This window comes from Maniola jurtina, chromosome 18, assembly GCF_905333055.1.
Source record: "Maniola jurtina chromosome 18, ilManJurt1.1, whole genome shotgun sequence".
Classification (NCBI taxonomy): Eukaryota; Metazoa; Arthropoda; class Insecta; order Lepidoptera; family Nymphalidae; genus Maniola; species Maniola jurtina.
Window position 1 is genome coordinate 4,882,853 of NC_060046.1, and position 27,148 is coordinate 4,910,000.

A 27,148-nucleotide genomic window follows, 5' to 3' on the forward strand; every position below is an offset into this window, starting at 1 on the left:
TGGCATAACTTTGACGTGGGAAGGAAGCTGATTAAATATGCTTATTGCCATGCAATACGAATTATTTTGGAATAAGCATAATTTTATATCAGGGTATATCAATCTGTCTTTGTGTCTCGTTGCTTTTCCAAGTGCATCTCCATGTCTGGTGAAGAGATCAGGGTTATTTTTTACAAATATGCACATTTATGTAGAGGGAGTATATTAAGGGATTTAAAAAGAGGTTTGCAACTATCCAAATAGTGAGCTCCGCATATTGCCCGTATACATTTTTTTTGTACTTTGAATGCTCTGTCTATGTCAACTGAGTTACCCCAAATTATCAGACCGTAATTAAGTACAGATGATACGTAACCGTGATACGCACTCAAAACAGCGTCTCTAGTGGCTATCTTCCTTAATTTTTTTAAAGCGAACACAAACTTATTGATTCTACTACATACAATGTCAATGTGATTTTTCCAGTTGCAGTGTTTATCAAGTTCAATCCCTAGAAATTTGGTTGATTCCACTTCACATATGACACTGTTATTGTAATGAATATGAAGAGGAATATCTTTAGCTTGAACGCTTTTGAATGCCACAATTTTTGTTTTATCTACATTAAGTTTTAAATTATTTTTATCTAGCCAGTCTATGATCTGATTGATAGTTAGGTTGATGTCTGAATTAAATGTTTTTTCGTTAGTACATTTGATTAAAACAGTGGTATCGTCAGCGAATAGGATGGTTTGGTGTTGTGTTACCTCAGGAAGATCGTTTATATATAGTAAGAATAAAATTGGTCCTAAAATGCTTCCCTGAGGTAACTCAATGTGTACTCTATAGATCTCAGCCTTAGTGGAGGAATCAGTGTGGCCCCTTAGCTTGTAAAGATTAGGGGTCCCTACCCCTATTGGAACCTTACTTGGGACTTCGTCTGTGTTGGTGTTAGCTGGCGGGCGTGCTCTGCCTTTTTGGAGTGTTTTTTTTTGTTAAAACTGACTGAAAAGCGCTCTAAGGGGGTGTTGTACGTATGTCGGCGAGCGCCGGCACAGACGGGGTCAATACTTGTATAATAACTACAAACTTGACATTGGCTAATCTTTGTAAAGCCAGGCGAGAGAAAAAAAAAACCTTACTTAAATACCTTATGCAGGTGAATATACTTAATTACTTCATGTCTCATACTTAATTGATTCTCTAGGTCACAATTGGATACTACTCCTAACTGTTTAGTGATTCTAGTCTCATCAACTCTGTCATACATATTCATGTCTTATTTTGCTTAAGGATAAGCTATTCTTTACAATCATGTCCATCAAAACAACAGTACTTATGCCATGATTATTGTAAATACTAACAGTAAATATTTTACTGTTCCTTCCCCCTCTTCATTAAGGAAATAGAAAGAAACAATTTTTTAACAAGAAGAAATTTAGGCTAGCTATGGTATGCCCAATCAAAATCCTATTGGGTATACAACACCATACTATGTATTAGTAAAAGATAAGTATAATGTTCTCAATAAATAAAGTTTTGTACATCAAATGTGTCATATTGTAAGGGAATCCCTTAATAATATTATAATAAACGTGATAAAGCTATTACAGGATGTTTGGGAACACATATCACTAAAGTTGTGCTGATTGAGAGGAGTTTTATTTTTGGGGACCCCCTGATTTTAAATATTTCAAACTAGCATTAGCTTACTAGCATTGGCATTAGATGAACACTCTTTGCAATGCTTCTCACAGTTTTTGTAGTTTGAATGTTTTTGATGGTATTATCAGAAACCTTCACACAAGTGCCTTCAACAACTGTACAAAGTTTCATTTAAATCAGATGACCAATGTGCAAAGCACACAAATATTAATTTTAATATTTATGGGTTTGGAAACCTGCAAAATGACTCATCAACTTACTGACTTATCAAATGAAATTATTAGTAGTTAATTAATTAAATTTAAATCGCCATAGGCAATAGCGTGTAGACCATAGAAGCATAAAAGCATTGCTTACCCTAGTAGAAATAACTCAATTCTCATTCTTTAATATGACCCAGTGAATAGGCCTACCTAACCAATACCATCCCTGACTTCCATCATGATTGTAACCATAGGTACGTAATTAGGGTTCCGTATCTCATAAGGAAAAACACAACCCTTATTGGATCACTTTGTTGTCTGTCTGTTTGTCTGTCCGTCCGTCCGTCGTGTCTGTCAAGAAAAGGGTACCCGTTGACCTAGAATCGTGAAAGGCAGGTAGGTAGGTCTTATAGCACAAGTAAAGGAATAAATCCAAATACTGTGAATTTGTGGTTACATCATTAAAAAAAAATTAAAAATGTGTTTAAATTTTCAAAGTAAATCAAGTGGGGTTTCATATGAAAGAGCTTTACCAGTACATTCTAAAAACAGATTTTATTTATTTTTATCGCGCAAAATGTTGAAAAAAATACCCGAGTACGGAACCCTCAGTGCGCGAGTCCGACTCGCACTTGGCCGGTTTCTTTTTGTAATAATCTCATAATATTTTATAGAGCTATGAAGTAGGTATGAACTCTATGAACAGATCCATGCAAATATTGATGTGATTGTGGTTAGACCCCTATATCGCATGACTCCTTCGTACGTAACATACACTGTGGCTAGGCATTGTGTTACAGCTGTGCTATGATAATATGGTTGCCTGTAATTTCTATTTGCATTCCACTGACTACATAGAGGTTATGTTATTATTATGTTCCATATCACTGTCACTATTTGTATTATTTATTAACCCCATCGTACCTCCTAAATTAATGAACCGATTTTAATTTAGTTTTTTTTTTTGTTTGAAAGGTGGCTTGATCGAGAGTGTTCTTAGCTATAATCCAAGAAAATCGGTTCAGCCGTTTGAAAGTTATCAGCTCTTTTCTGGTTACTGTAACCTTCACTTGTCAGGGGTGTTATAAATTTTTTATTTACACTTGTATGTGATCTAGCTTAATAAAACCTGTAACTTATAGTTGAAAAAGCGCAGGATTTTCTTAAAATCCCAACAAAACAAACTCTTCGAAATATCCATAACATCAGTAAGTAATTAAATAAATTTCAGCTGATCCGCCTGCACGTTTATGTCTATTTATATTTGAGAAGAAACTGACTGACTGATGTCCCTGTCGTCATCATTAACATAATCGGTTGATTGAAATTTGAGGTCGTCGGAAGTCGAAATTGGCGGTGATTTACCCCCGTGCCAGCCTTCGGCGCTGACTGCTGCACGCCTGATATCGCTCTGGTCGTGTCGGATTGCTGTCCCACACTTGAGAACTAAAATGCTTTTGTCAGCAGTTTTTCGGCGACCTCCCTCTGACGCAGTGGTGAGTGGTCTTACACGTAGGTGACCCCGGGGTACATAACCGACAAGGTCGATTTCAAGAAATGCAATTATTACGACGTTTTGGTGTTTATATAACAACAAAGATTTATTAACAGAAAGATAAACCTTAACACATACATCAATCAAAAAGCTTTATAATATGTTAGGTTACTAGATTATGCCCGCGACTTCGTTCGCGTGGATTTAGGTTTTTTTAAATCTCGTGGGATCTCTTCGATTTTCCGAGATAAAAAGAAGCCAATGTCAATATCCGGAACGGAAGCCACCTACCTCTGCTCCAAATTTCATGGGCCGATGGGCCTTTAAGAATCCCGTGGGAACTCTTTGATTTTCACGGATAAAGAGTACCCTGTGTCCATCCCCGGGATGTAATCTAACTCTGGATGTATCCATCTAAATCTGTCAAACTGTTGGATTGTGAAAAGCTAGCGGACAGTTCGTATTTATATTAGTAAGTATAGATTAGGTAGGATGTAGAACTTAGTGAATGAAACCACTTTTTATACTGACTTTCTACAAAAAAAACGAGACCATTTAACTTGCAAGAAACTAGTTTCCGAAGTGGGTGATTACCGTGGCTGATACACACCAAGATTTCTTATAATCCATTTATCTAATCAGTTCACATTTAATTTGTAAACATGAAATCACCATTTTAAGTACCATAGGATGGATTTTTGTATTTTTCTATTAAATGACTACGATTCCGTCAGCGTAAAATTAATAAAGAATCAATGAATAAATATTTAAAGTAGAACGATAAAATTCCTTATTACCTAATAGTTATTCAAAACATTCGCTTATCACCAGATAGTTAACTTCCGTAAAGAAACGTGACTCATCATTGACATATTTTTAACTCAGCCATTCCGACCAATAAGATTACATTAATGATAAATGTAAGCTCATTTGGTCAGCTTTACAATTATTTTCATTTAGGATAGACCATGCCCTTTTGCCGCTACAGGGTTAAGGTATAAAAGAAATAAGTTAGGCAATGCCTATTTGCCTCTAGGCAGTGCACGCCATTGGTAGGCCCAATGGCCTCCCGTTTACTCGTATAGATTTCTTTTAGTCTAGGACACACAGAGACCTTGATTCGCTCGGATGAACCAGACCGAGAAAGGTTGTAAACTCGTGTGACAAGTTCGGTTTGTAAGCAGTTATCTTTATATGCCTACTAGCTTGCCTCATAACGTAACTGAGTTGAAGCTTATCGACCAATAAGGCTTGGATATACAACGCGTGGCGGCTGCGGCGACGCGCGTGTCGAACGCGGCGCCCAAAAGCACACATCTGTGTGTAGGACTGTAGGCGTTCTTCACAACTGATTGAGATCAGCTATGTGAGCGTAGCTTAGAAGCCATTCTGCGTCGCGCACCGACACCCTCGCGCTTTGCAATGTAACTTTCTTCATTACAATATGAATAACAAATCCTTTTATCATACTTCACACTAATATTATAAAGGCGAAAGTGTGTAGGAATTGGCTGAGAATGGAGATAGATTATAGATATATTATTATTAGATGGGATATACCCTGGATTGATACATAGGCTACTTTTTATCACGGAAACTTAAAGATTTCCTACGGGATTTCTAAAAAACCTATATCGACGCGAACGAAGTCGCGGATATCGGCTAGTTATAAAATCTTGTAACGAATTATAGAGTTTCAACAACTCGCCAACTTTAATAGAGTTTGAGCGTCGTAACAGAATAAGTAGGTACAAGAGTAAAATGGACCTAAAGGCCCAAGGCCCTTCAAAGACAGGCATTCAGTACCTACTTAAGAATATTGCGGTAAGTACTCCCAACTAGCCAACCGGGAGTGCCAGGTTATATATTATGCCATATATGCCATAAAAGGAGGTAAAATGATGTCTCTAAGACATCATTTTTTCCAGGTACAGTGCAAGGAAGTCATGCTTCTCTGGTGATTGATCTTTTAACTGGGGTTTTGGCTAAGGCTCGTCTTCATTTTAAGCCTCTGGATTTGGTCTCGATCCATTAGTGTTCTCTGCGCTGCGATCGGTAGGCTTGCGTCTGACGCCGTTTCTGTTTCGTGTTGTGTGTTGAAACACACATCTTTATCACGCATCACGCTTTATCCACTATTTGATGCATGCACTTGAAAAAGAGATTTTATTCCACTTGTTTTAATTGCCGATTTCTCCTTTTTTCTCATTTTCTCCTTTTGTAAGTTACCACGAAATATTAGATCAGTACCTTTATTATAGAAAAAATATAAATAAGGAGAGGAAAATATGGTAAAAACGTAAAATTATTTCAAACGAGTGCAGAATTATTGAGGTTTTATTTTTAAAACCAGCAGCATTAAAAGGGCTCTCTCCGTCACTCGTTTCATACAATCGTAGTTCCAATTTCATTTGAATACTAAGCAACCAAAGTCCATGAAATTTTGCAGACATATTCTAGAAACGAATACCTATGTCTGTGGTTTTTCAGATTTCTGTTAAAATATTCGGTTTCAAAGTTACGCGGTCTTAAAAATTTTCATACAAATCTTTGAACACCTGTAATTTTAAAACTACATATTTTTAGAAAAATCTAAAACACCACAGACACAGATATTAGTTTCTAGAATATGTCTGCAAAATTTCATGGACTTTGGTTGTTTAATATTCAAATGAAATTGGAACTACGATTGTATGAAACGAGTGACGGAGAGAGCCCTGTTAATGCTGAGACGGGGCCTTTTCATCTTGTGCCATGTGGGTGCAAGAAGTGATTATTAAGTACTTATTAAAAACTACTAATATTACTAACCTAAGTTTTTTTATACTTGTTGTTGTTTACCCATTCAAAGTTTTGTTAATTTATTTTGTTGTACTTATTGACTACTCCTTCATTGCACACTCGTGCATTGAATAAATTAATCTTCTTTCTTCTTCTTTTTTCTTTTCCTAATGCCTACTTATTTTCTGATTTTCAATAATCATTTTCCTTACACTCTGAGTTTTTGGTGAAAAATTATAATAAAATAATTACTTATCTGACTAGCCGAATCTTACGTAACAGTCACATAACAGGTAAAAGCCAGTAGTTTTTCACAAGCCGGTAAATATTTTCTAACGCGATAAGTTGCTTGCCTAGTAAGACTTCTATTTTAGTCTAAATCCTATCAACAATGCGCTGGTTTAGTTATGCACTAGTTAATGCCCTTGACTTGAGAGTTGAACCCATCGATTGTGAGACCTAGCAATGTTCGAGGTGTTTTGATCAGGATCTTATTTTTTAACCCCCGACCCAAAAAGAGGGGTGTTACAAGTTTGACGTGTGTATCTGTGTATCTGTCTGTGGCATCGTAGCGCCTAAACGAATGAACCGATTTTAATTTAGTTTTTTTTTGTTTGAAAGGTGGCTTGATCGAGAGTGTTCTTAGCTATCATTCAAGAAAATCGGTTCAGCCGTTTGAAAGTTATCAGCTTTTTTCTAGTTACTGTAACCTTCACTTGTCGGGGGTGTTATAAATTATTAATTTACACTTGTACTTGACTAAAGTAGGAATAGTGTCTAGCAGTTGTGTGTGTACTTATATATCAGTTTGTATGTCCCGCGTTTCAAAACTGTTCATCCGATTGAGTTGAAACTTGTGCAGTTGTTTTTGAACCTTCTGGGAAAGTTTCTGACATACCTCGTACCACCAAGACCTAAGACCTAAGAATAAGACCTTGTTCAGAAGGGGCGGATTCGCCGCTATTCGTTTCGCGCGTTTATGTTGCATCCAGAAAGAGCATGCAACGCGTTAGCATTTGGGGATATTGATACGTGCTCTAGCTCTGAAGTTCGAGCGTAAACTCGATGCAACCAAAGAGTCTAGTATCTCGCACGACTTGCGTTATACGCGCGAGTCGAGAGTCTGACGTACTGCACGCGATTTGCACGCGTATTTTACATTCGCGCGATGCTTCTGGACGCGATGTATTTGGCCCAGTACCTCCTCAACGCGCTTGAATAACGATTCGCGTTTAATTCGGCTCTTCTGGACAAGGTCTAACAAGGTTAGCGATCACCGTATTTGTATGTATATTACTCGATATTTATATATACTCGATAAGGAGGGGAAACTTACCAATTGGTCATTGACTGTTAAATCAAGGTATTATTTGTCCACCCCAACGATAAATCTCAATAAGGGCACAATTCATTGACCCGTTTTATTCACATTTATTGTTATCATTGATCATCGATCGATGTCTTGAATGACCTACATTGTTGATCATTAAATTACAATCAGAAGACTGGGAGCATGAAGGCAATTTTAGGGTTCCGTGCCTCAAAAGGAAAAACGGAACCCTTATAGGGCCTGTCTGTCTGTCTTTCTGTCCGTCTGCCTTCTGTCCGTCTGTCTGTCTGTTAGGTAGTTTTACATCAGGTTAGGGTGTAATATTGTTATTGAAGTCGTCATAAACGACACATATCATAAAATTTTCAAATACGCATATTAAGGGGAAATGCAAATGCAAATCTAACTTTGATTTATACTTATAATGTACCCGCATAAGCTGGCTTAAAAATAATTTTTTAACCAAATCTTTTACATATTCCGATTTTCTAGGACAGATACGGGTTCTAAAAGCCGATTAAGCGCAACGCCCATAGGCGGAGTGGAGTGCGCGTTGCTTCTTTTTTAACACCTTAAACTCAGCTTTTTACTTTGATATACGGTCTAAATTAGCACCTATAATGAAAATGAGCGTGCTCTACAAGTGGGCACTGCGTCGGTCACAGCCACGCACCGCGCGAATGGCCAACCGATTCTCTTTTCTTTTTCTTTTTTTATTCACCTGCCCTCAACTCCACTCACCTTCCCTCGGGATTGTATATTCTGTAACTCGTGGCGTTCGGTATGCGCTGGCCCTAAGTCAATATTTTTTATTGTTTCAGGTGTAATATTCCCTGGCTTAGGGGAGAGAGTGCCAGATGGATACGAAGTATTGGAGGTAACACCGACCGGCTTGCCCGCGAATTTGAACCATGGATCGATGCGCTCGCCAGAATGCTACCTGTGCATACGGAGAGGAAGGGATCGACCACCGCTAGTGGATATAGGTATATTTCGATTAAAAGTCACTTGTTATCAGTCACATAGTTCTTCTTAGCAAGTTATGGCTGAGATCTGACAATACTTTACTTACCCAGACCTAAGTTAAAATTAAAACGAAACAGATTTGTCATTCACATATCTGTCTCGTTTTAACTTCTAAGTAAAGTCATAAGTGTAACACGCAACTTCCCAACTCTTGTTGCAACCTGCAATTGAGCCTTTGGCTGAGGATTTCTTGACAGAAAATTCCAAAAATTTAGCTGGCCCAATCAAAGACCTCATGAACTGCAGCTGAATAAGCTAGTCACCAAATCAACGAAGGAACTAAATCCACGCGAACGGAGTCGCGGGCATTATCTAGTTAGTTCATAATGTATGACCAGCTATCAGATCTAAGGTGAAGCAATTTGGATCTAACCAATGCCTACGCTAACAGCGTTTAGTATTAATTTATATTGTATAAAGTCCTCCTACTCTCAGATTACTTCATTGCGTGCCCTTGACAGTGTTCATGCACATAGGATGACATTAGCGACATTTGTTTATTTTTGTCGCGTTATGTGCGTGCAAGATGACAAGACAAGAGTAACTGTACCTGTATGTAATTGTGATATGCTTAACTATTGAACCATTGCGTAATATCATCATCATCATCATCATGATTAACACATCGCCAGCCCACTACTGAGACGGCTCTCTTAAAAGAGAAGGTGCTTAGGTCGTAGTCCTCCACGCCGGCCAAGACTTCGCATATTTTAGAGAACAATATGAACAACTCTCAGGCATGCAGTTTTCCTCACGATGTTGAGTGATGTGAGTGCCCGGGTTTGAACCTCGGACCTCCCAATAGGAAGCAGACTTGTTAACCACTAGGCTATCACGACTCTTGCCAGGCACCAGATATTATAGCTCCACTGATATCGGGCGTATTCCTTAAGTAAACAAAGCAGAATCCTTATAATGTTGCATCGACATTTATTTGTGACAGGACTAAGTAACGCATAAGTCCATTTCACGGCATGGCATAAGGCGATTTGAGGAGATCCGATATTCGATACTTATCGTCGTCGGTTTGGATTTGATAAAGCCCCTACACACTCTCGTTTTCACGCCGCAACAATGCAGTGCAGCGTTCTGTCTGTCTGCTACCTTTTCACGGCCCAACAGTTCAACCGATTCTGACCTGTACCCGTTACAGGGTTAGCTTATATCCCTTGGACGGACATAGGCTACTTTTTATCCCGGAAAATCAAAGAGTTCCCACGGAATTCCCAAAAACCCATCCACTTAACCGATTTGTATGAAATTTGGTACCGAGGTACCAAAGCAGCAGCAGAGTACAGCTTGCGTCCAGCTGTAATTGACATAGGTAACTTTTTATCCCGGAAAATCAAACAGTTCCCACGGGATCTTTAAAAACCTAAATCCACGCGGACGAAGTCGCGGGTATTCTCTAGTATGTTTATAATTATTAACAGGAGCTAGATACTTACTAAAATTGTATCAATGATGGCAGCGCTTGATAGTGCTATAGAAATTCATATAATTTTAATAAGCGCTCAAAACGCATCGTATTAAGCGCGCACTTTGGCTGCCTATTATAACTAGCCCCTTATAGTTCAAAATGATTACCTACTTTCACGCTGTCGCAAATTCCGTAGTGAGTCCTCCCTTTAAATTTTTTTATTCTTTCGTTTCTGTAATAATTTTATTTTTGACAGGAAAGCCAACAATGGAGTTTCCTCGTAAAAACCCTAGTGCGAAGTAGCTCTTATAGTAATAATAAAATTTGTACCTACATAAATAAAACCGATTTCAACAAAATGCTTATCAGGATGCGATAGCCTGCTCTCTAAATAAATCTGGGGCTTTATTAAGTAATTTAATTTTAAAAAATATACTGGGACAATTTAGTGTCTGTGTTATAGCTATTACAGGGAGTACATACTCCTTATGATGAACAAATCGTCGAAACTCGTATACATTTTGTAACTACTCATCATCATCATCATCGTCATCAGCCTGTGGAAGTCCACTGTTGGACATAGGCCTTCCCTATAGAGCGCCACCACACCCGGTCCTCAGCCTTCCTCATCCAGCCACTTCCCGCCAGCCGCTTTATATCGTCGGTCCATCGTGCTAGAGGGCGTCCCACACTACGTTTGCTTAAACGCGGGCTCCACTCAAGGACTATCCGGCTCCAACGGCCATCGCCTCTACGACACTAAGAAATTGAGACTAACTAACTACTAACTACTCACTAAAATCTAATTATTGTTTGTTTATTTTTAATTGTTTAGCCAATATTGTTTTTCATTAAAGTACCTAGAGCTACCTTTTATTATAATCTAAAAATAGAAATTCTAAATACAGAGTCAAAGTAAATTGCGCACTTGATTAAACGATTGCGTTTTATTTACGTAAACTTTGTAAGTAATTTTTTCTACTAAGAAATCATCCACTCAATGATCCTGATTGCAATAGGTTATCTAAAATACCTACAACGCTACCCTTGTTCTTTGGGACCCTTAGACGCTTGCTTTCATTGGATTTTTATCTTGTCTAAACATCCATATATAATAAAAGTAGGTATAAAAGGGCAAATGTACAGAGCATTGACCGCAAAACATCTTTTCATTTCTTAATTTTAATTCCAGGCTTATTAAATTTAATATTAATAAAATTAACAATGTACTTAATGAATAGGTATTAGGTAGTTTGAGATTTTGATTTTGAGAGTTTGAGATTGAGAAGTGGCGAATGCTCGTGAGGCGTATAACATCTGCCCCCAAAAACGTTACCTCGTGATGACCACGACCGCCAAGAGTGTTACGACAAAGCAGAAGAAGTTTAAGATTTTATTACCGAGTAGTATAACAAGTTTGTTTATTTAGGTGATACAGCATAAATGAATAAAAAATACTATCAAATGCATCATAATGAGAATTTTATGGTTTTAAAAGTGGTCTCATTTAGACTCTCTTAAGTCTAAGCAAAGTCAAAGTACAGTCTATAGATCTCAGCCTAAGGTCCAAAAATCAAGTGCATCTTGAAAATACTATCTACTGTTTATATTATTCCTTTTTCCACAGGTGTAATGTACGAAGGCAGAGAGCGTTTAATGGCTGACGCTGAAATGGTCCTTCTCTCAGTGGGCGATCGGCTTGCCAACGTGAACAATTCCACCGCCAAAACGTTCATAACGTATAGACGGGCGCACCCCACGGCACCGTGCAACGCGTTGGTGGTAGTTGACGTATGTGTCATTGTCACGAGTAGGGGAGAGACGCCGCCGCATGCCTTCTGTATGATCGGGAAGAATCTTAATAAAGGTATGATAGAACTATGAACTATTAGCACAGCACTAAGCTTTAAAATAAATATATTCTTCAAAACATTTGACCGGCACACTCACAAAGGATTCACCATAATTATTTGATCTGTATCAACTGCCATGTCAAAAGTAGGTACGGTTTGCCGTACTAAACCGTACTTTTTAACCCCCAACCCAAAAAGAGGGGTGTTATAACTTTGACGTGTGTATCTGTGTATCTGTCTGTGGCATCGTAGCTCCTAAACTAATGAACCGATTTTAATTTAGTTGTTTTTTTTTTTGTTAGAAAGGTGGCTGATCGAGAGTGTTCTTAGCTATAATCCAAGAAAATCGGTTTTTCCGTTTGAAAGTTATCAGCTCTTTTCTAGTTACTGTAACTTTCACTTGTCGCGGGTGTTAGAAATTTTTAATTTACACTTGTGACATAACAGTTGACACATAGAGCAAAAACGGCCAGTCCTTGTACTTCATATTTCTCACATCTATTATCATTAGTAGTCCAAATAATATGGTATTTACTTATCTGTAAGTGAGTGTAATAAGCTGTTTTAAATTACAGGTTTAATAGGAAGCGATGTATTTCTCTGTTACAAAAAGTCAATGAACCGTCCGCCACTAATAGCTTACAAACCAGAAGTGTTATTTAGGTGAGTGTACGTCATATTGTTAATTAAACTAATGAATATATATATATATATTTTTAATTTAAAGCTGGACAATATGATTTTATTTGACTCAACAACAAATGATGTTAAAAAAGTATCTTTTTAACTTCATTTTTGTCTGAATTCTTAAACACATAATAATAGATTTTATTTTATATAAATACAGCTGTAATTGATAACATCCGAGTAGGGATCTGCTGTAAAATTATCAATTACTGAGACATCTGACTTAAGGTTTTAAAAACCCAGTGGGAATATTTTAGTTTCCTACGATAAAAAGTAGTCTATATTCGTCTTCGGATGCAAATCTCTGTAGCTACTTTTTATCAAAATCAGTTAAGCTGATTGGCCATGTAAAGGTAACAGACAGATAGACAGCCAGACAGACATATATTTTCGTATTAGTACAACTCATAAAACAATGTGACCATTTAACCATGTTTTTGTCAAAAAAAGTCGTGGTTTTCATCAATTCATGCATCATACCCACTTCTGACCAAAGTATCTCGGACGACCTTAGCTTATGTGTTAAAATGAATCATTGAAGATGAATGAAGAGTGCTGTTATATTTAAAATGAACGCTAATTGAAATAACTTTCACGAAGCGAGTCGGTAATTAACGCCCGGCGGCGTTAAAAGGCTATGTTTAATGAACTTTAGCCCGGCCCTGTGGAGTTTAACGTGATATTTAACTGCATTAAACTGCATATTTCTATGACCTACTGCGCTTTCAGAGCGTTTTAATTTCGTTTAAGTGAACAGATTAAAGCGATTAAGTAATCCTACTCTAATATAAACGCGAAAGTTTGTATGTATGTATGGATGTTTGTTACTCTTTCGCGCATAAACTACTGGACGAATTTGGCTGTTTGAAATAGGGATAAATTATACCCTGGATCAATAATGGGTTACTTTTTATCCCGGAAAACCAATGAGTTCCCACGGCCCATCCGTCTAAGCGATTTCGACAAGAAGATAGCTTGCATCTTGGGGTCGGGCATAGGATACTTTTTATTCCTGAAATTCAAAGAGTTTTCACGGAATTTTTAAAAATCATAATCCACGCGGACGAAGTTCCAGGCATCCCGTATTATAGCTATCCTGAATGTCTCACCTGACGTCATACTATTAAATGGGTAGATAAATCACCCACTGCACAAGTTCAAAATTGAGCTCGTTTTTTCGCCACTAACATACCTATGTTTGTATGGTGGTGTCGCCACATACAAATAACATACAGTATTATTATTATAAGTATAAATTGTTACGGCTGTACTCACGTATTTAGTTGACGCTAGCCCGACTAGTTTCGAACCCATCCGGAGACCTTTTGCATAGGGACTCAGATTATTGACGCGTCGCGGTTAAGACCTCAACCTCAAACGCGACGCGCAGCGATCATTCTAACAATCTATACTCATGATGGAAATCACTCACGATAGTGTAAACGTTAAAAAACCAGTATTATTCTCTAGGTATCCCACAACTGAACGTCGTAGCTTAGCGTTTCCAACGTCAGTGCCTCTGTTTTGTCTACCGATGGGTGGGACGTTGGAACTGTGGCCGAATAACGCCGCTTCGCCGAAACCTGTGTTCTCTACATTCGTCCTTACTGTTGCCGATGCCACAGATAAAGTGAGTCACTTGAATTTAGCTATTTAATAATTATCTTAAGAAGAGAATAAGAAGTCAAAAAAGAACATTATTAGTGAGCCGCAAAAATTTTGTATCTAAGTTGAGCAAGTGTTGTATGCTGATTGCTGACTCGTAGTTGGTAGAGAGTAGAGGTATATTGCACTCGAACACATTTACAATGCAAAAGTAGAAGATAACTTATTAGATAGTTTAGATTTTTTTTGTCTATCGAGCAAGTTGTATTGTATCCAATCTGGATTCCATTTCAGGCGGAATTAAGATTATAGACCCAAAAAACGTATTACAGTTTTCAAACAAAAAGCTTCAAAAGTTGCTAAATTTTGCAAAAGTAGATTAACCCGTCCGTTATTGAGCACAGCACAGGCACTCTCAGAATGAAAATGGTTTCAAATTTAAATTATAGTCTGAAATATCTATCAAAATTATATTAGTTTGTGCATGAATGGCAGTGACATCAATATTTCGTTTCAGGTATACGGCTCGGCAGTTACATTCTACGAAAGTTATCCACACACGCATCTCAGCGAGTCTCAAATGGAGCAGCTAGGCTGGCGAGCGGGCGTATCTCACAGCTCGCACTCCTTACACGCGAATAAGTGTATCTGTTTACTGTCGAGGTGGCCCTTCAGCGACACCTTTGAACGATGGCTGTTGTACATTTTGGTGAGTTTTTTTTTTTTTTTTAATTATATGGACTAGCGCTTGGCTGCAATCAGACCTGCTAGCAAGTGATGATGCAGCCTAAGATAGAGCGCGCTTGCCTAGAAGTTGCCTATTCACTCTTGACTTAAAGGTACCCATATTATAGGTGGAAGGGAAGAGTTATTTATGCTTTTCATTCATAAGGTTGTGCCTCATCGTCAAAGTAAACCAATTGAAAATCGGATTGCTGGAAAACTTGGCGGCTCAGACCGGGGGGAGCTATGCTTTGATCTGTACTGTTATGGTTTTATGTTTTAATTCTTGTGCTATAACTACACCTAACGTATTTATTACAGCACAAAAATAATTTTAAAATTAAGGCGTTAAGTTGAGTAGTTACACCTGTATTTAATTCGCTCCGCTACTTGAGCAGTCGCCTAATGATTAATGAAATAGCATTATTTGAATTTAAAGAAAAATAAATTTGTTTCCAGGAAATGTCGTGGAGTAAAGAGCCGCTAAGTATACCAATAGAAAGATATATAACGCACTTGTTAGAGGAAGTGCCGTTTCCAGAACCAAGAATATTATTACAGGTATTTTCAGAAACTTGTTTGCAATTTCATACAAAATGTGATATTTTTAAATAGACATATTTTTATTGATTCATATTTGGGACCCGCTTTAGCGGTTTGTATCATAAACGTTTCATACAAATAGATTGAATTCCATGCCGACCACGTAAGGATGCCAACGTTTACAGTTTCTCGCTATTCTATGGTAGAACGGTGAGGAGGAACCATGTTGTGAAGTTCCTAAACGCACTCCAAAATATATCTTACTAGCTGATGCCCGCGACTTCGTCCGCGTGGATTTACGTTTTTCAAAATCCCGCGGGAAATCTTTGATTTTCCGGGATTAAAAGTCTATGTGTTAATCCAGGGTATAATCTATCTCCATTCCAAATTTCAGCCCAATCCGTCCAGTAGTTTTTGCGTGATTGAGTAACAAACATCCATACTTTCATATTTATAATATTACTAGCTGATACCCGCGACTTCGTTCGCGTGGATGTAGGTTTTTTAAAATTCCCGTGGGAACTCTTTGATTTTCCGGGATAAAAAGTAGCCTATAGATTAGTGTGATTAGTGTGATATTAGGATTAGCTTATGCCTGCGACTTCAACCGCGTGAATTATAGAAATTTCAAACCCTTAATTTACCCCTTAGGAGTTGAATTTTCAAAAATCCTTTCTTAGCGGATGAATGCGTCATAATAGCTATCTGCATGCTACAGCCCGATCCGTCCAGTAGTTTATAGATCAATCAGTCACCTTCTTTATTTTATATTTTTTAAGATAAAAGTACTTGTAGGAAACTTTCATTTTAGATATATTTTAATTCTGTTTATTTACGCCCCTTTTGACCATCATCTCTTTATCTTTTTTCAGTTATCACCCACAAATCCTCACGACCGTGTGATAGTGACGCGTAGAGACGACCAGCCGTTAGTACGGAGCGGCGCGGGCTTCCGACAGCTGTTACTGAACCTCGGCCCGGATAACTGCTTGTTACTACTGGCTTTAGCAATCACGGAACAGAAAATACTTATACATTCACTCAGGTGAGATTAACACCTAAGTGTGAAGTTCATCAGAAGCTATATAACCAACGGTTGGGTGCTTTGCACCCGTAGTATAACAACCGTTTAAATATTTACAGAAACTATGATAAATCTTGAGCTTTAAACAAGTAGTCCTTAGGTTGAATTTTACTCGCACGCATTAGGACTTGTGACCGTTCAAAATATAAAATACTATTGTAAAAAAGTTTTATCGCTGTTAGTCCTTAGCGGACTGGTTTGACTATAAACTGCGCAAATGAAATGCGACTAGCAATGCGATCATAGGTTGCGCGATCGCCGACTCAAATTGAATGCGCACCAATGAATTACAGACCTTATCACTTGACGTTAAGATTTTAAACACAAGAACATCAGAGACTCGTGCTATCTCGCTCATAATTCACGCTTATAAAACATAGCGCGTAGGCAACAACCAATAACGGACGGACGCCCGTTATGATTGGCTGAGATATTTTCGCGCCAGTCAAAAATAAGATTGCTGCGCAGGTACATTCGGCATAACTAATAATAGTGGGAGTACTGTAACGATATTTTGTCTTGGAAGTTTAAGTGCTACAAACGAATTTAAATTTAGCGAATACTATGCATAGTTTCTAACAACCAATGTTACGTGTGTTGTGGTTTGTTGGCATTTTGTCTCTACATTTAGATGCTGATTCGGATTAAGTATATCATAACATTTTGTTTTGACAGGCCAGACACATTAACAGCTGTATCAGAGGCAGTCTCCAGTTTATTATTTCCATTTAAGTGGCAGTGTCCCTACATACCACTTTGTCCATTAGGTAAGCTATTTGTTCAGTTGCATTTTCATTAGTATCGTAAAAACAATAAATTGGCAGTCAAAACACAACAACATGCATCGCCCGCCCTCCCATAGCTAAACATGCAGGAAAAGCCAGCCACTAAACAAGCCCCAAGTAACACCACGCAACACCACCAGAACACACTCGACGTTTCGCTCCGACACCGGAGCATCCTCAGGAGATGTAGACCTTACATTTTTTTTTAAAGAATATTAGCCATTTTAATCATGGCTAACATTCCCCTTTCCCCTCCAACTGAGGGTAAAGCTTGTGCTAGGAGTAGGTACGACAATAGTGCAACGGGTGGGGTTTGAACCGCTGACCTTCCGGATTTCATTCCGCTCCTATAACCGTTGAGCTATTGAGAGATTTCCATGCTTAGCAGTGGAAGGGCGGGTGGTGCATGTCGCTTGCTGGATGTTGTACTATACAGATTTACATTTTATAGCGAATTAAAAAATTTATTCCTTGGATTTCTCCTAATTGTCATTTGCCGTTTTCAGGTTTAGCCGAAGTACTCCACGCGCCTCTGCCTTATTTAATAGGCGTGGACTCGAGGTTCTTTGACTTGTACGAGCCGCCGCCTGACGTGACGTGTGTCGATTTAGATACTAACAATATTACAGTAAGTTTTCTATGCTTTTCCATCGACTCAATACTATAGAATACTTAATAGTTCCTTACATGGTACAGAAAGCTCATGAAAGATGTTTAAATAAATAGCGACTCTTGTCACGATGCAATAAAGTGCAATTTAGCTCGCACTGCAGTCTAAAATTTAATGAACACCTCTCTTTCTATTGCATAAACATTTATTTCTCTCTCTCTAGTAAGAGCCTATTATCGATCCCCAAGTATCGATTTTACCATTTATTTTACAATAAATCCTCTCTTTCTATCGCGTAAGCTTTTCAGCTTTATTTTTCATAAGACGTCACGTACTAAGTGAGCTTGGCCTAAGATAAGACTAACAAAAGATGAATTTACCACGACTAATAGTTGGTCACATGTTCTAGATTTTAAAACATCTTCCAAGAAAGTCTGGATAGTTTTAATTTTGTCAAGTTGACAAGTTGGCCCTTGATTGTTTTACCTTGCCAATAAACTTTATTTTTACAGATATGTGAATCACAGAGGCATATATCAATAAAATTGTTGCCCAAACGGCAAGTAAGGTTATTACGGCAAACATTGGAGCAACTATACACAACCATACGACCCGGTATGTTAGGTTAGTTTAGCACATTTATGAAAATTGTTACAGTTTGTCTGTTTGTGCACACATCATGCGTAAAACATTGTTTTGATAGGATGAAACTTGACTGTCGGAATTCGCCCAACAGAAATGATTACGCTCATACTACTACTAGTTTCGAACCTTCCAGGGTCCTTTTTCAATGGCCCTCTGCTCGCGACGCAGTCTCCTGGGCGCCGCGTTGCAAGTAGAGGCCCATTGAAAAAGACCCTGGTCAGGTCCAGAACTAGTCGGGCTTACTCCAACAAATATGTGAGTTTAGCCGACAAACATTTATGTTCATAACTAGATGATGCCCGCAACTTCTTCCGCGTGGATTTAGGTTTTTTAAAAATCCCGTGGGAACTCTTTGATTTTCCTGGATAAAAAGTTGCCTATGTCAATTTCCGGGATGCAAGCTACCCATGTACCAAATTTCATATATATTGGTTGAACAGATGGACCTTTAAGAATCCCGTGGGAACTCTTTGATTTTCCGGGATAAAAAAAAAGTATTTAAAATGTAAAGCCTATGTCCTTCCCCAAGATGTAAGCTAACGCTGTGTCAAATTTCATCAAAATCGGTTAAACTGTTGGGCCGTGAAAAGCTAGCAGACAGACAGACATTTATAATATTAAGTGTGGATGAGTATCACTCACGACAGTTTAAGCGCTAAAATAGCCGTGTATAACTATTTGCAATGTTTATTTTAGCATCACCAATACACTCTTCACATGACAGCAAATATAACGGTGAACCCACCACTAGCTTAGACAGAGATTTCCAGAAAAGGAAAAAAGAGGTGAGAGACGTAATATTATATGTGATTTTTTAAATTTCAAGTTTCCACTGACATCCACAAATACACGCGGGACCTGCAATTGCAGGCCGAAGTTTTTGATGCAACTTGATTTTCGTTATTTTGACGATGATAGCAACAGTAAGTGTCAAGGGAGCGTACTCGGAATTTTAGTGATGAGACATCTGTCAATAGAGTGGCAATACGAAAACTATTTGTGTTTGTTACTATAGTGTCAATTACAATTCCCGGTACGTTGTGGCGTGCTTCGAATCGGCATGAAAAATAACTGTCATTTGTGTGGCACACCTCATCCAGCGTACTTGTATAGGTTCATTTCAGTGAGTCTACTGTCTAATACAATTTCTAATGACTAAGGCTTGATTTTTTAATCGTCAAATAACTTTTATCTAAAGAATAAGTCCTAAACTTATTACATAAGTTTGACAGTTTTAATAAAGGAAATCGGTCAAAACGTCAAATTTATTCATCAGTTAAAGTATATTCCGCGATCGAAAAATCAGCCTTTAACTGATTTTAAATATTAAGTTAAAGTTTCTTTTTTTTAGCAAGCATTAGAACTCAAAATCCAAGAAGCATTCTTGAGGTTCATGGCGCAAACACTACAGGGTTACCGCAGCTACCTCATACCCATCACGAAAGCGCCTACAGTTGGGACAACAGATCCACACGCGTTGTTCCATATGGATGCATTCCTTCGCTCGAGAGCTGATAAAGTAAGTTCTAGGATCATCAACCGATCACTGGCTCACTACAGAGCACGGGTCTCCTCTCAATCTGAAAAGGGTTGGGCTACAGTCTACCACGCTGGCCAAGTGCGGAATGCCAAACTTTACATATCTTTGAGAGCATTATGGAGAACTCTCAGGCATCATACACTCAACACCTAAGGGGGTAAAATTGGGGTTTGAAATTTGTGTGGTCGCAGACGAAGTCGCGGGAATAAGCTAGTGAAACAAATTAATTTCGACAATAGCGCAATCAACAGACTGCATTTGAACCACCTTGTGGATTTGACTTACTACTTGACTATTATCTCTGAACTAAATTTAACTGACCATAACAAGTCTCAATGTAGTGCTATATTTTTCTCAGGGAAAATTGTAAAATGGTAAAACTGATGAAACCTGTCAGCTAAGAGATTGTGTGCAAAAGAACATTTCGATTGAAATCTATAGAGCGAACTTTGACTTTGCTTAGACTTAAGTTTTAGTTTAAACGAGACTGATTTATCTGGCATTACGCTGGCTCGTTTTAACACTGTCTTAAGTCTGAGCAATGTCAAAGTGTGCTCTACAGATCTCAGCCTTAGACTAAAAAATATATATAAGGTATGTCTTTTTTTGTAGACAGAACAACGGTTCTTCACGCTAATAATGCGGACGCAAATGTTCACGCGTTTCATAGAGGAGCGCTCCTTCGTCTGTGATAATGACCAAGGGCTCACGTTCTTCGACGAGTGCATAGAGCGAGTGTCGAGCAAGGATGCGAGAGGGTATGAGCCGTTGCTGGGGTTGGACAATTCTAACACGTCGGAGCGTACCGTGTTCGTACCACCGCCGGACCCCGACCCGGGTAAGTCTAACTTATTCACTCTTTATTGAATTACTAAGGGCTTCGTACTTCGTACCGCCGCCGGATCCTACCCGGGCAATATTTGGGTAATTCTGTTTGTGAAATTTTATTTTCGTCAGTCATTTCTGAGCTTCTAGGTTCTATAGTATATATTCGTTATTTTTAAACGAATCCAAAAGCAGTATTTATCTAATTTAAGTTTTAGCAACCATGCGTACGTATTTGGCTTCAATTTTTAAATACGAATGTATGAGCTCTGCCTATCTAGAGTTTTATGATATTTCTGGCCATATTATACCAACTATAATATACATGGAAAAAGTTATACTTGAAACTCAAGTGTATAAAGGTCCAATTTGTTTACAGAAGAAAAATACACCTACGAAAAGTTCATACTACACGAAGGTCTAGTGGACCGGTGTCGTCAGAGCACGCGCGGCGGCGCGCTGCAAGCCGTGCCCGCAACCGCGCTCGCCTCGGCCGAGTCCCTGGCCGACGCCTCGCCCATGGCGCGACGGACTAAAAACGAGATCGCTGCGGCGCAGAGGTGAGAAAATATTAGCTTCAAACCAAAACACTTCGTCAAACTGCGAGGCATAGGTCAGCATACCTATATGTAGACGATATTCCACGGACAAGTGCAAGGATACGGGAGACAGTATGACATAATATGACAGTCAACCAATTACTTCCGCTGAATCCATTCGCAAAAGCAATTTGCGGCAGGTCTTTGATCTCAGTTTTTTTTTCAGACTCGCCCGAAAAGCAAGCTTGTCACCGGAGGAGTGGGCTAAATGTCTGTTGGGGGCATGCTACTCGCTATACTTCCTGGCGTTACCCTGCAGACTCTTGCTCTGCCGGGGAAGAGAACACGCGACCCTCCGAGCCGCTTTCGAGTATTTGGAGCGCGCTACTAAACTACGAGTGCCTTGTGATGAGGTACGACTCACTTCTGCTGTAGTAGACACACAAACACAACACACCTACACTATCCAATACTCAATTCACAAAACTAACTTAGCAATCAATTACCATGTTTTAATAGTGTAGGTAATAGATACCTCAAAATAACTGATCAAATTCTACGTAGTTCTTGCTAAGCAACGTAACACTAACTAAAACCCTTGACGCTACGTAGAATTACTACGTACTTTCTTTAGGAACTAAGTTTTTAAAAATTCGCACGTTTTTGCCGATGACTCAAAAACGCATGATACATCCAATTAAACACGTCAATTTACTTTCACTGTTAAGCTGTACACATCTGAATTGGAACGAATATTAATTAAAGTTTGTAAAATACTCATAAAACCTAGAGTCGTAGATCTTTAAAAAAACCTTATCTACAGCTTACCAAACTGAATGATATAATCGTGCCGCAAGATGCTTGTGGCAAACGACAAACAGCAAACCATCGACAAACACTACAGATTGCTTGGCAATCGGAATGCTCCAAAGCATTTGCAAGCATACGCAAACACCCGTCCACACGCTTGCTGTTTGCTGTTTGTCGCAAGTATTTGGCGGCTCTATAACATATTTGCCTGTCTCGAATGGGATAAAACGAACAATCAACAATAATAATGCCGGCCGTGTGGCACCGGCAGAGTAGAATGTTGCCACCCCCTCTCATCCCGTGGGTGTCGTAAGAGGCGACTAAGGGAACTGGGGAACTGATCAACATCCAAGTTCCCCAAAGCTCGGCGCGCTGGCCGCAAACAGCCTCCTCGGGGACCTGAGTGGACCCCGAGTGATGTAGCCGCCACTCACCCCCCCCCCCCCCCTTTAATATGATGGATAACAAAACAAGGAATGAGCGAATAGGGCCGCTGCCTGGGGGTCGCCAGGGCGCGCCTGGAGCTGGCGCTGGGCGTGGCAGCATGCGGGCCGCCAGTGCCACCAGTCGGCCGGCGCTGCCACCTAGCCGGTCGACATATCCATCATCCCCACCAGATGGCTTGGCTCCGACAGGGTCCACCAGGGCCCGATCTTCGGCGCCCGCCGCTGGTGGTGTACGCCGCATGCGCTGGACTTCTCTCATGAACGAGAATGTCATGCGTGCGTACTACAGGGCGACAGGAGGGGAAACCGGACGGACTGGCTACCGAGCGGCAATGTACCGCGAGTTCCTGCTGCTCGAGCCGAACTTAACTGTCACGGAACAAAACCTGGCAGACCGGGCTCGGTATATTCAGCGTTCTAACATCTTCAACGCTACCGAGCTCGAACGATTACGACGTGAGGCTGTTCCGGAAGTCTCAGCACCTACCGCAGAGCAAATCGTCTCCCAGGCGGCGCCTGTCCGCGAAGAGACAATTACCACGTCACAAGATTTGCCTGTGGAGGAAGACACTGAGGGAACAATCTCCCTTGATATAGAGCGGATGAGAGGGATTCTAGAAGAGGCGATTTCTGAAATCCGGAGTGCTCCTCTAGAGAATCGTCCGCGGCTCTCCCGACTTACACTAAATGTAGCGACGCGGGATGTCATTGAGGCCATAAACAAAATGCTGCCACAACATCTGGAGGGCAGCACTGGCCTGGGTGATACGGCTTCTATTATCTTCGGTGCGGCGCTAGCCGTGCACCGATTCATCGGTGCCAAGACTCCGGGACCGGGGCGTGCTGCTGCCACAAGGCGCAGCGCGGAACCGACCTGGAAGAAGAGAATAGAACACCGTATCACTCTTGCCAGAGTCCTCATTGGCAGACTGCAAAGCTTCAGGTCGGGCAACACTGGGCCAAGGATTGTGCGCTCTGTTAGAGTTGCGTTTAACGGGTGTGGGGTTAGGTTGGACCAGCCTGACATTGCGCAAAAGCTAACAGAGCGCATCGACGACCTGAAGCAGAAAATCGCTGCATGGGGGAACCGCATCCGACGATACTCGGCAAGAGTCGAGCGATTTCAGCAAAATCGTCTCTTCTCGAGTGATCAGAAAAGGTTCTACAAAAGACTGGAGTGCCCAGCAGTCTGCTCTACCTCTCAACGACCGGACCCGGCCGACCTAGTCGCTTTCTGGCGGGGGGTGTGGTCGAGAGAGGTGGAGCATGAGGAGGGGCCTTGGATTGCGGCGGTAGAGGAAGCATGTGCCAGAATAGAACCGATGAACCCGGTCGCCATCTCTGCGGAGGATGTAGCTGGTGCAGTAAGGCGGGCTCCGAACTGGAAAAGCCCGGGACCCGACGGACTGCATCACTACTGGCTGAAAGGTTTTTCGGTTTGCCATGCGACCTTGGCTCGACAATTCCAAGAGGCTCTCGAGCAGAGGGCACTCCCGAGCCTTTTCACTACCGGGATCACTCACTTAGCTCCAAAGTCCACCGATGCCACCGACCCGGCTAAGTATCGTCCCATTACGTGTCTTACTAGCATCTATAAGACACTGACATCCGTTCTGAGCCTCAAGATCTCCCGTCACATAGACGAGAATAACATCATGTCTGGGGCTCAGAACGGATGTCGGGGCGGTGGTCGTGGTACTAAGGAGCTCCTTCTCATCGACTCCGTTGCGGGCCAACTGGTCAAACGCAACCGTCGGAATTTCTCCGCCGCCTGGATCGACTACAAAAAGGCATTCGACTCGGTGCCCCATTCATGGCTCTTAAGGGTCCTTGAGCTGTACAAAGTTGACAGTGCAGTTCGAGACTTCCTTGAGGCATGCATGGGGCAATGGAGCACGATCCTGTGTCTCCATGGTGAGCGGTTGGCGGCTGCCGATGACCGGATAAGGATAGGACGGGGTATCTTCCAGGGTGATTGTCTGAGCCCGCTATGGTTTTGCCTGTCTCTGAACCCACTTAGCACCCTGCTGGAGGGCTCGGGGACAGGCTTTCAGTTTCGGAGAGGAGGTACAAAAGTACCTCACCTTCTGTACATGGATGACCTCAAACTGCTGGCACCCAATGCCACCCGCCTGAGGGAGCTGCTGAACATCACCACTGAGTTCAGCAATTCCATCAGGATGGAGCTTGGACTGGACAAGTGTGCGGTCATACATGTGGAGAGGGGACAGGTTACTCATTCGGCCGAGATTAGTCTCGAGCCATCCAACATTAAGACCCTCTCCGAAGCTGAGTCATACCGGTATCTGGGCATGTCACAATCTCTGGGTGTAAAAGAGGCGGACATGAAACAGTCTGTTTGCGAGGCCTTTTTTGGCCGTCTGACAAAAATCTGTAAAAGTTATTTGTCAGGCGCCAATAAGGTCCGAGCTTATAACGGCTGGGTTATGCCCGTCCTCATGTACACCTTTGGCGTGCTCAGTTGGACTCAGACCGAACTTGACGCCCTGGACAGAAAAGTCCGCACGACTATGACTCTCTATCGCATGCACCATCCAAAATCGTCTGTGATGAGATTGTATATCCCCCGGAAGTGTGGAGGTCGAGGCGTATTAAGCGTCAAGACCATGCATAACCGGGAGATATCCAGTCTCAGAACCTACTTTGAGACGATGAGGGGGTCCCCCATGCATAGAGAGGTCATAGAATGTGATAAAGGACTCACTCCACTATCCTTAGCCAAAACCGAGTGGCAGAAACCGGTGGTACTTAGCACCTCTGACCGGGAGACCGTATGGAAGGAGAAGGAGTTGCACGGACGCTTTTTTAAAGCTCTTAATGAGCCACACGTAGATAAAAAAGCGTCCGTGCAATGGCTGCGCTTTGGTGACCTCTTCGGGGAAACCGAAGGGTTTGTCTGTGCGATACAAGATCAGGTGGTCAAGACGCGGAACTACCGAAAGTACATTCTGAAGGATGGCACTCACGACATCTGTCGAGCTTGTCGCCATCCCGGCGAGTCACTCAGACATGTGCTTTCGGGATGTTCGGCGCTTGCCAACACTGAGTATCTGCACAGACACAACCAAGCAGCCAAAATCCTTCACCAAGAGCTTGCTCTGAAGTACGGTCTCCTGGATGAGAGGTTGCCGTATTACAGGTACACACCGGTGCCGGTACTCGAGCGCGACGGAGTCCGGCTCTATTGGGACCGGTCCATCATCACGGACAGGACTATTCTAGCGAATAAGCCTGACATTGTGGTGGTGGACCGGGCACAGTCGAGGGTGTTTTTGGTGGACATCACCATTCCATATGACGAGAACCTCGTGAGAGCTGAGACGGAGAAAAAACGCAAGTATCTTGATCTGGCTCACGAGGTTTCCGACATGTGGCATGTGGAGTCCACCGAAATCATCCCAATCGTCATATCTGCAAACGGGTTGATCCCAGTCAGCCTCGCTCACCATCTGAGGCGACTGGGGTTCCGTGGCAGTTCGCTCGCAGCCAGGATGCAAAAAGCGGTCTTGCTAGACTCGGCTAGGATAGTCCGCCGCTTTCTCAACCTGTCGCCCTGACCCCCGGCCGTTTGGTCTCCCCTGCCGGGGCGTAATCCTCCGCCCGGTACAAATATGTATTTATGTAAATGTGTATGTAGGTTTATTTATTTTTATATATGTAAGTATATTATATTATCTTTGGCTTTTATATATATCTATTTTGTAACCGGGCGTGAGAGTAAGTTATATCTATAATAATAATAATTACTACTAAAAAACCTCAACAGGTGTGCTACAGAGTAATGATGCAGCTATGCGGCATACACTCGCTGCCAGTGTTGGCGGTGCAACTTCTGTTCCTCATGAAACGAGCTGGGTTGCAACCCAACGCTCTAACCTACGGCTACTATAACCGATGCGTGCTAGAAGCTGATTGGCCGAAGGATATGTCCAGGTAAAATACTACTACAGTTCACATCCCATAAATTTGCCACTTTGCACTCAGGTCTAAATGACTGCGCATAAGCCAAATTACAATCAAAATCGGCAGATACATGCAGATTTATGATTGTTTTATTATTCTATTATTTAGATCACAATGTACCTAGTCCGATAAAGTAAAGTAAAACCGAGACATGGCCATTTCGAACCCTATTTTCTTGGATTCTAACAACCTTCTTTTTTAACCCTTTAAACTTTAACCCTTGGACTATATTATAATCGATTGTATTTCTAGCGCAAGCTTCATGCTTTGTTATAGGGAAAGAGGAGTGTATGTTTGATTTTTTTTAGTGGATCGCAATTGCTGTGGAATAAGCTACGCATTGCGGTTATGGGTGCTGCGTTATTCCGAAAAGCGGGCGCGCAAAGAGCCACGCGGTCGGCCGGCACTACTGGCAGTAAGTTCATTCTTCCATTTAACATTTTCAGTGTTCAGTTTAAGAAATTAGATAAAATAATGAGATTGACATGAGTTACTCACAAATTAGTCGATACTATAGCTAATTTATTAAACTTGCCCGTTTCAAGTAAAGATTTTTATATAAACCTGTGA

General features: G+C 40.9%; 1 protein-coding gene across 8 annotated transcripts in view; it reads left to right on the forward strand.

Moving 5' to 3' along the window:
• Positions 1–27,148, forward strand: part of LOC123874592 (DENN domain-containing protein Crag) — a 53,059-nt gene that overhangs the window by 9,247 nt on the left and 16,664 nt on the right. For 6 of the 8 annotated variants that reach the window (XR_006797960.1, XM_045920070.1, XM_045920074.1 and 3 more), the window contains exons 3-19: positions 8,275–8,439; positions 11,527–11,766; positions 12,328–12,415; positions 13,910–14,069; positions 14,562–14,753; positions 15,227–15,328; positions 16,183–16,355; positions 17,070–17,161; positions 17,686–17,807; positions 18,302–18,413; positions 19,131–19,219; positions 19,786–19,953; positions 20,587–20,812; positions 21,179–21,359; positions 21,565–21,751; positions 26,382–26,548; positions 26,887–26,993. Coding sequence is in view for 7 of the 8 variants with exons in the window: in XM_045920070.1 (XP_045776026.1) it covers positions 8,275–8,439; positions 11,527–11,766; positions 12,328–12,415; positions 13,910–14,069; positions 14,562–14,753; positions 15,227–15,328; positions 16,183–16,355; positions 17,070–17,161; positions 17,686–17,807; positions 18,302–18,413; positions 19,131–19,219; positions 19,786–19,953; positions 20,587–20,812; positions 21,179–21,359; positions 21,565–21,751; positions 26,382–26,548; positions 26,887–26,993 (2,571 nt within the window). In the remaining variant the exon portion in view is untranslated. The remainder of the gene's footprint in view (positions 1–8,274; positions 8,440–11,526; positions 11,767–12,327; positions 12,416–13,909; positions 14,070–14,561; positions 14,754–15,226; positions 15,329–16,182; positions 16,356–17,069; positions 17,162–17,685; positions 17,808–18,301; positions 18,414–19,130; positions 19,220–19,785; positions 19,954–20,586; positions 20,813–21,178; positions 21,360–21,564; positions 21,752–26,381; positions 26,549–26,886; positions 26,994–27,148) is intronic. The other 2 variants (XM_045920072.1, XM_045920076.1) reach the window with 1 other exon arrangement.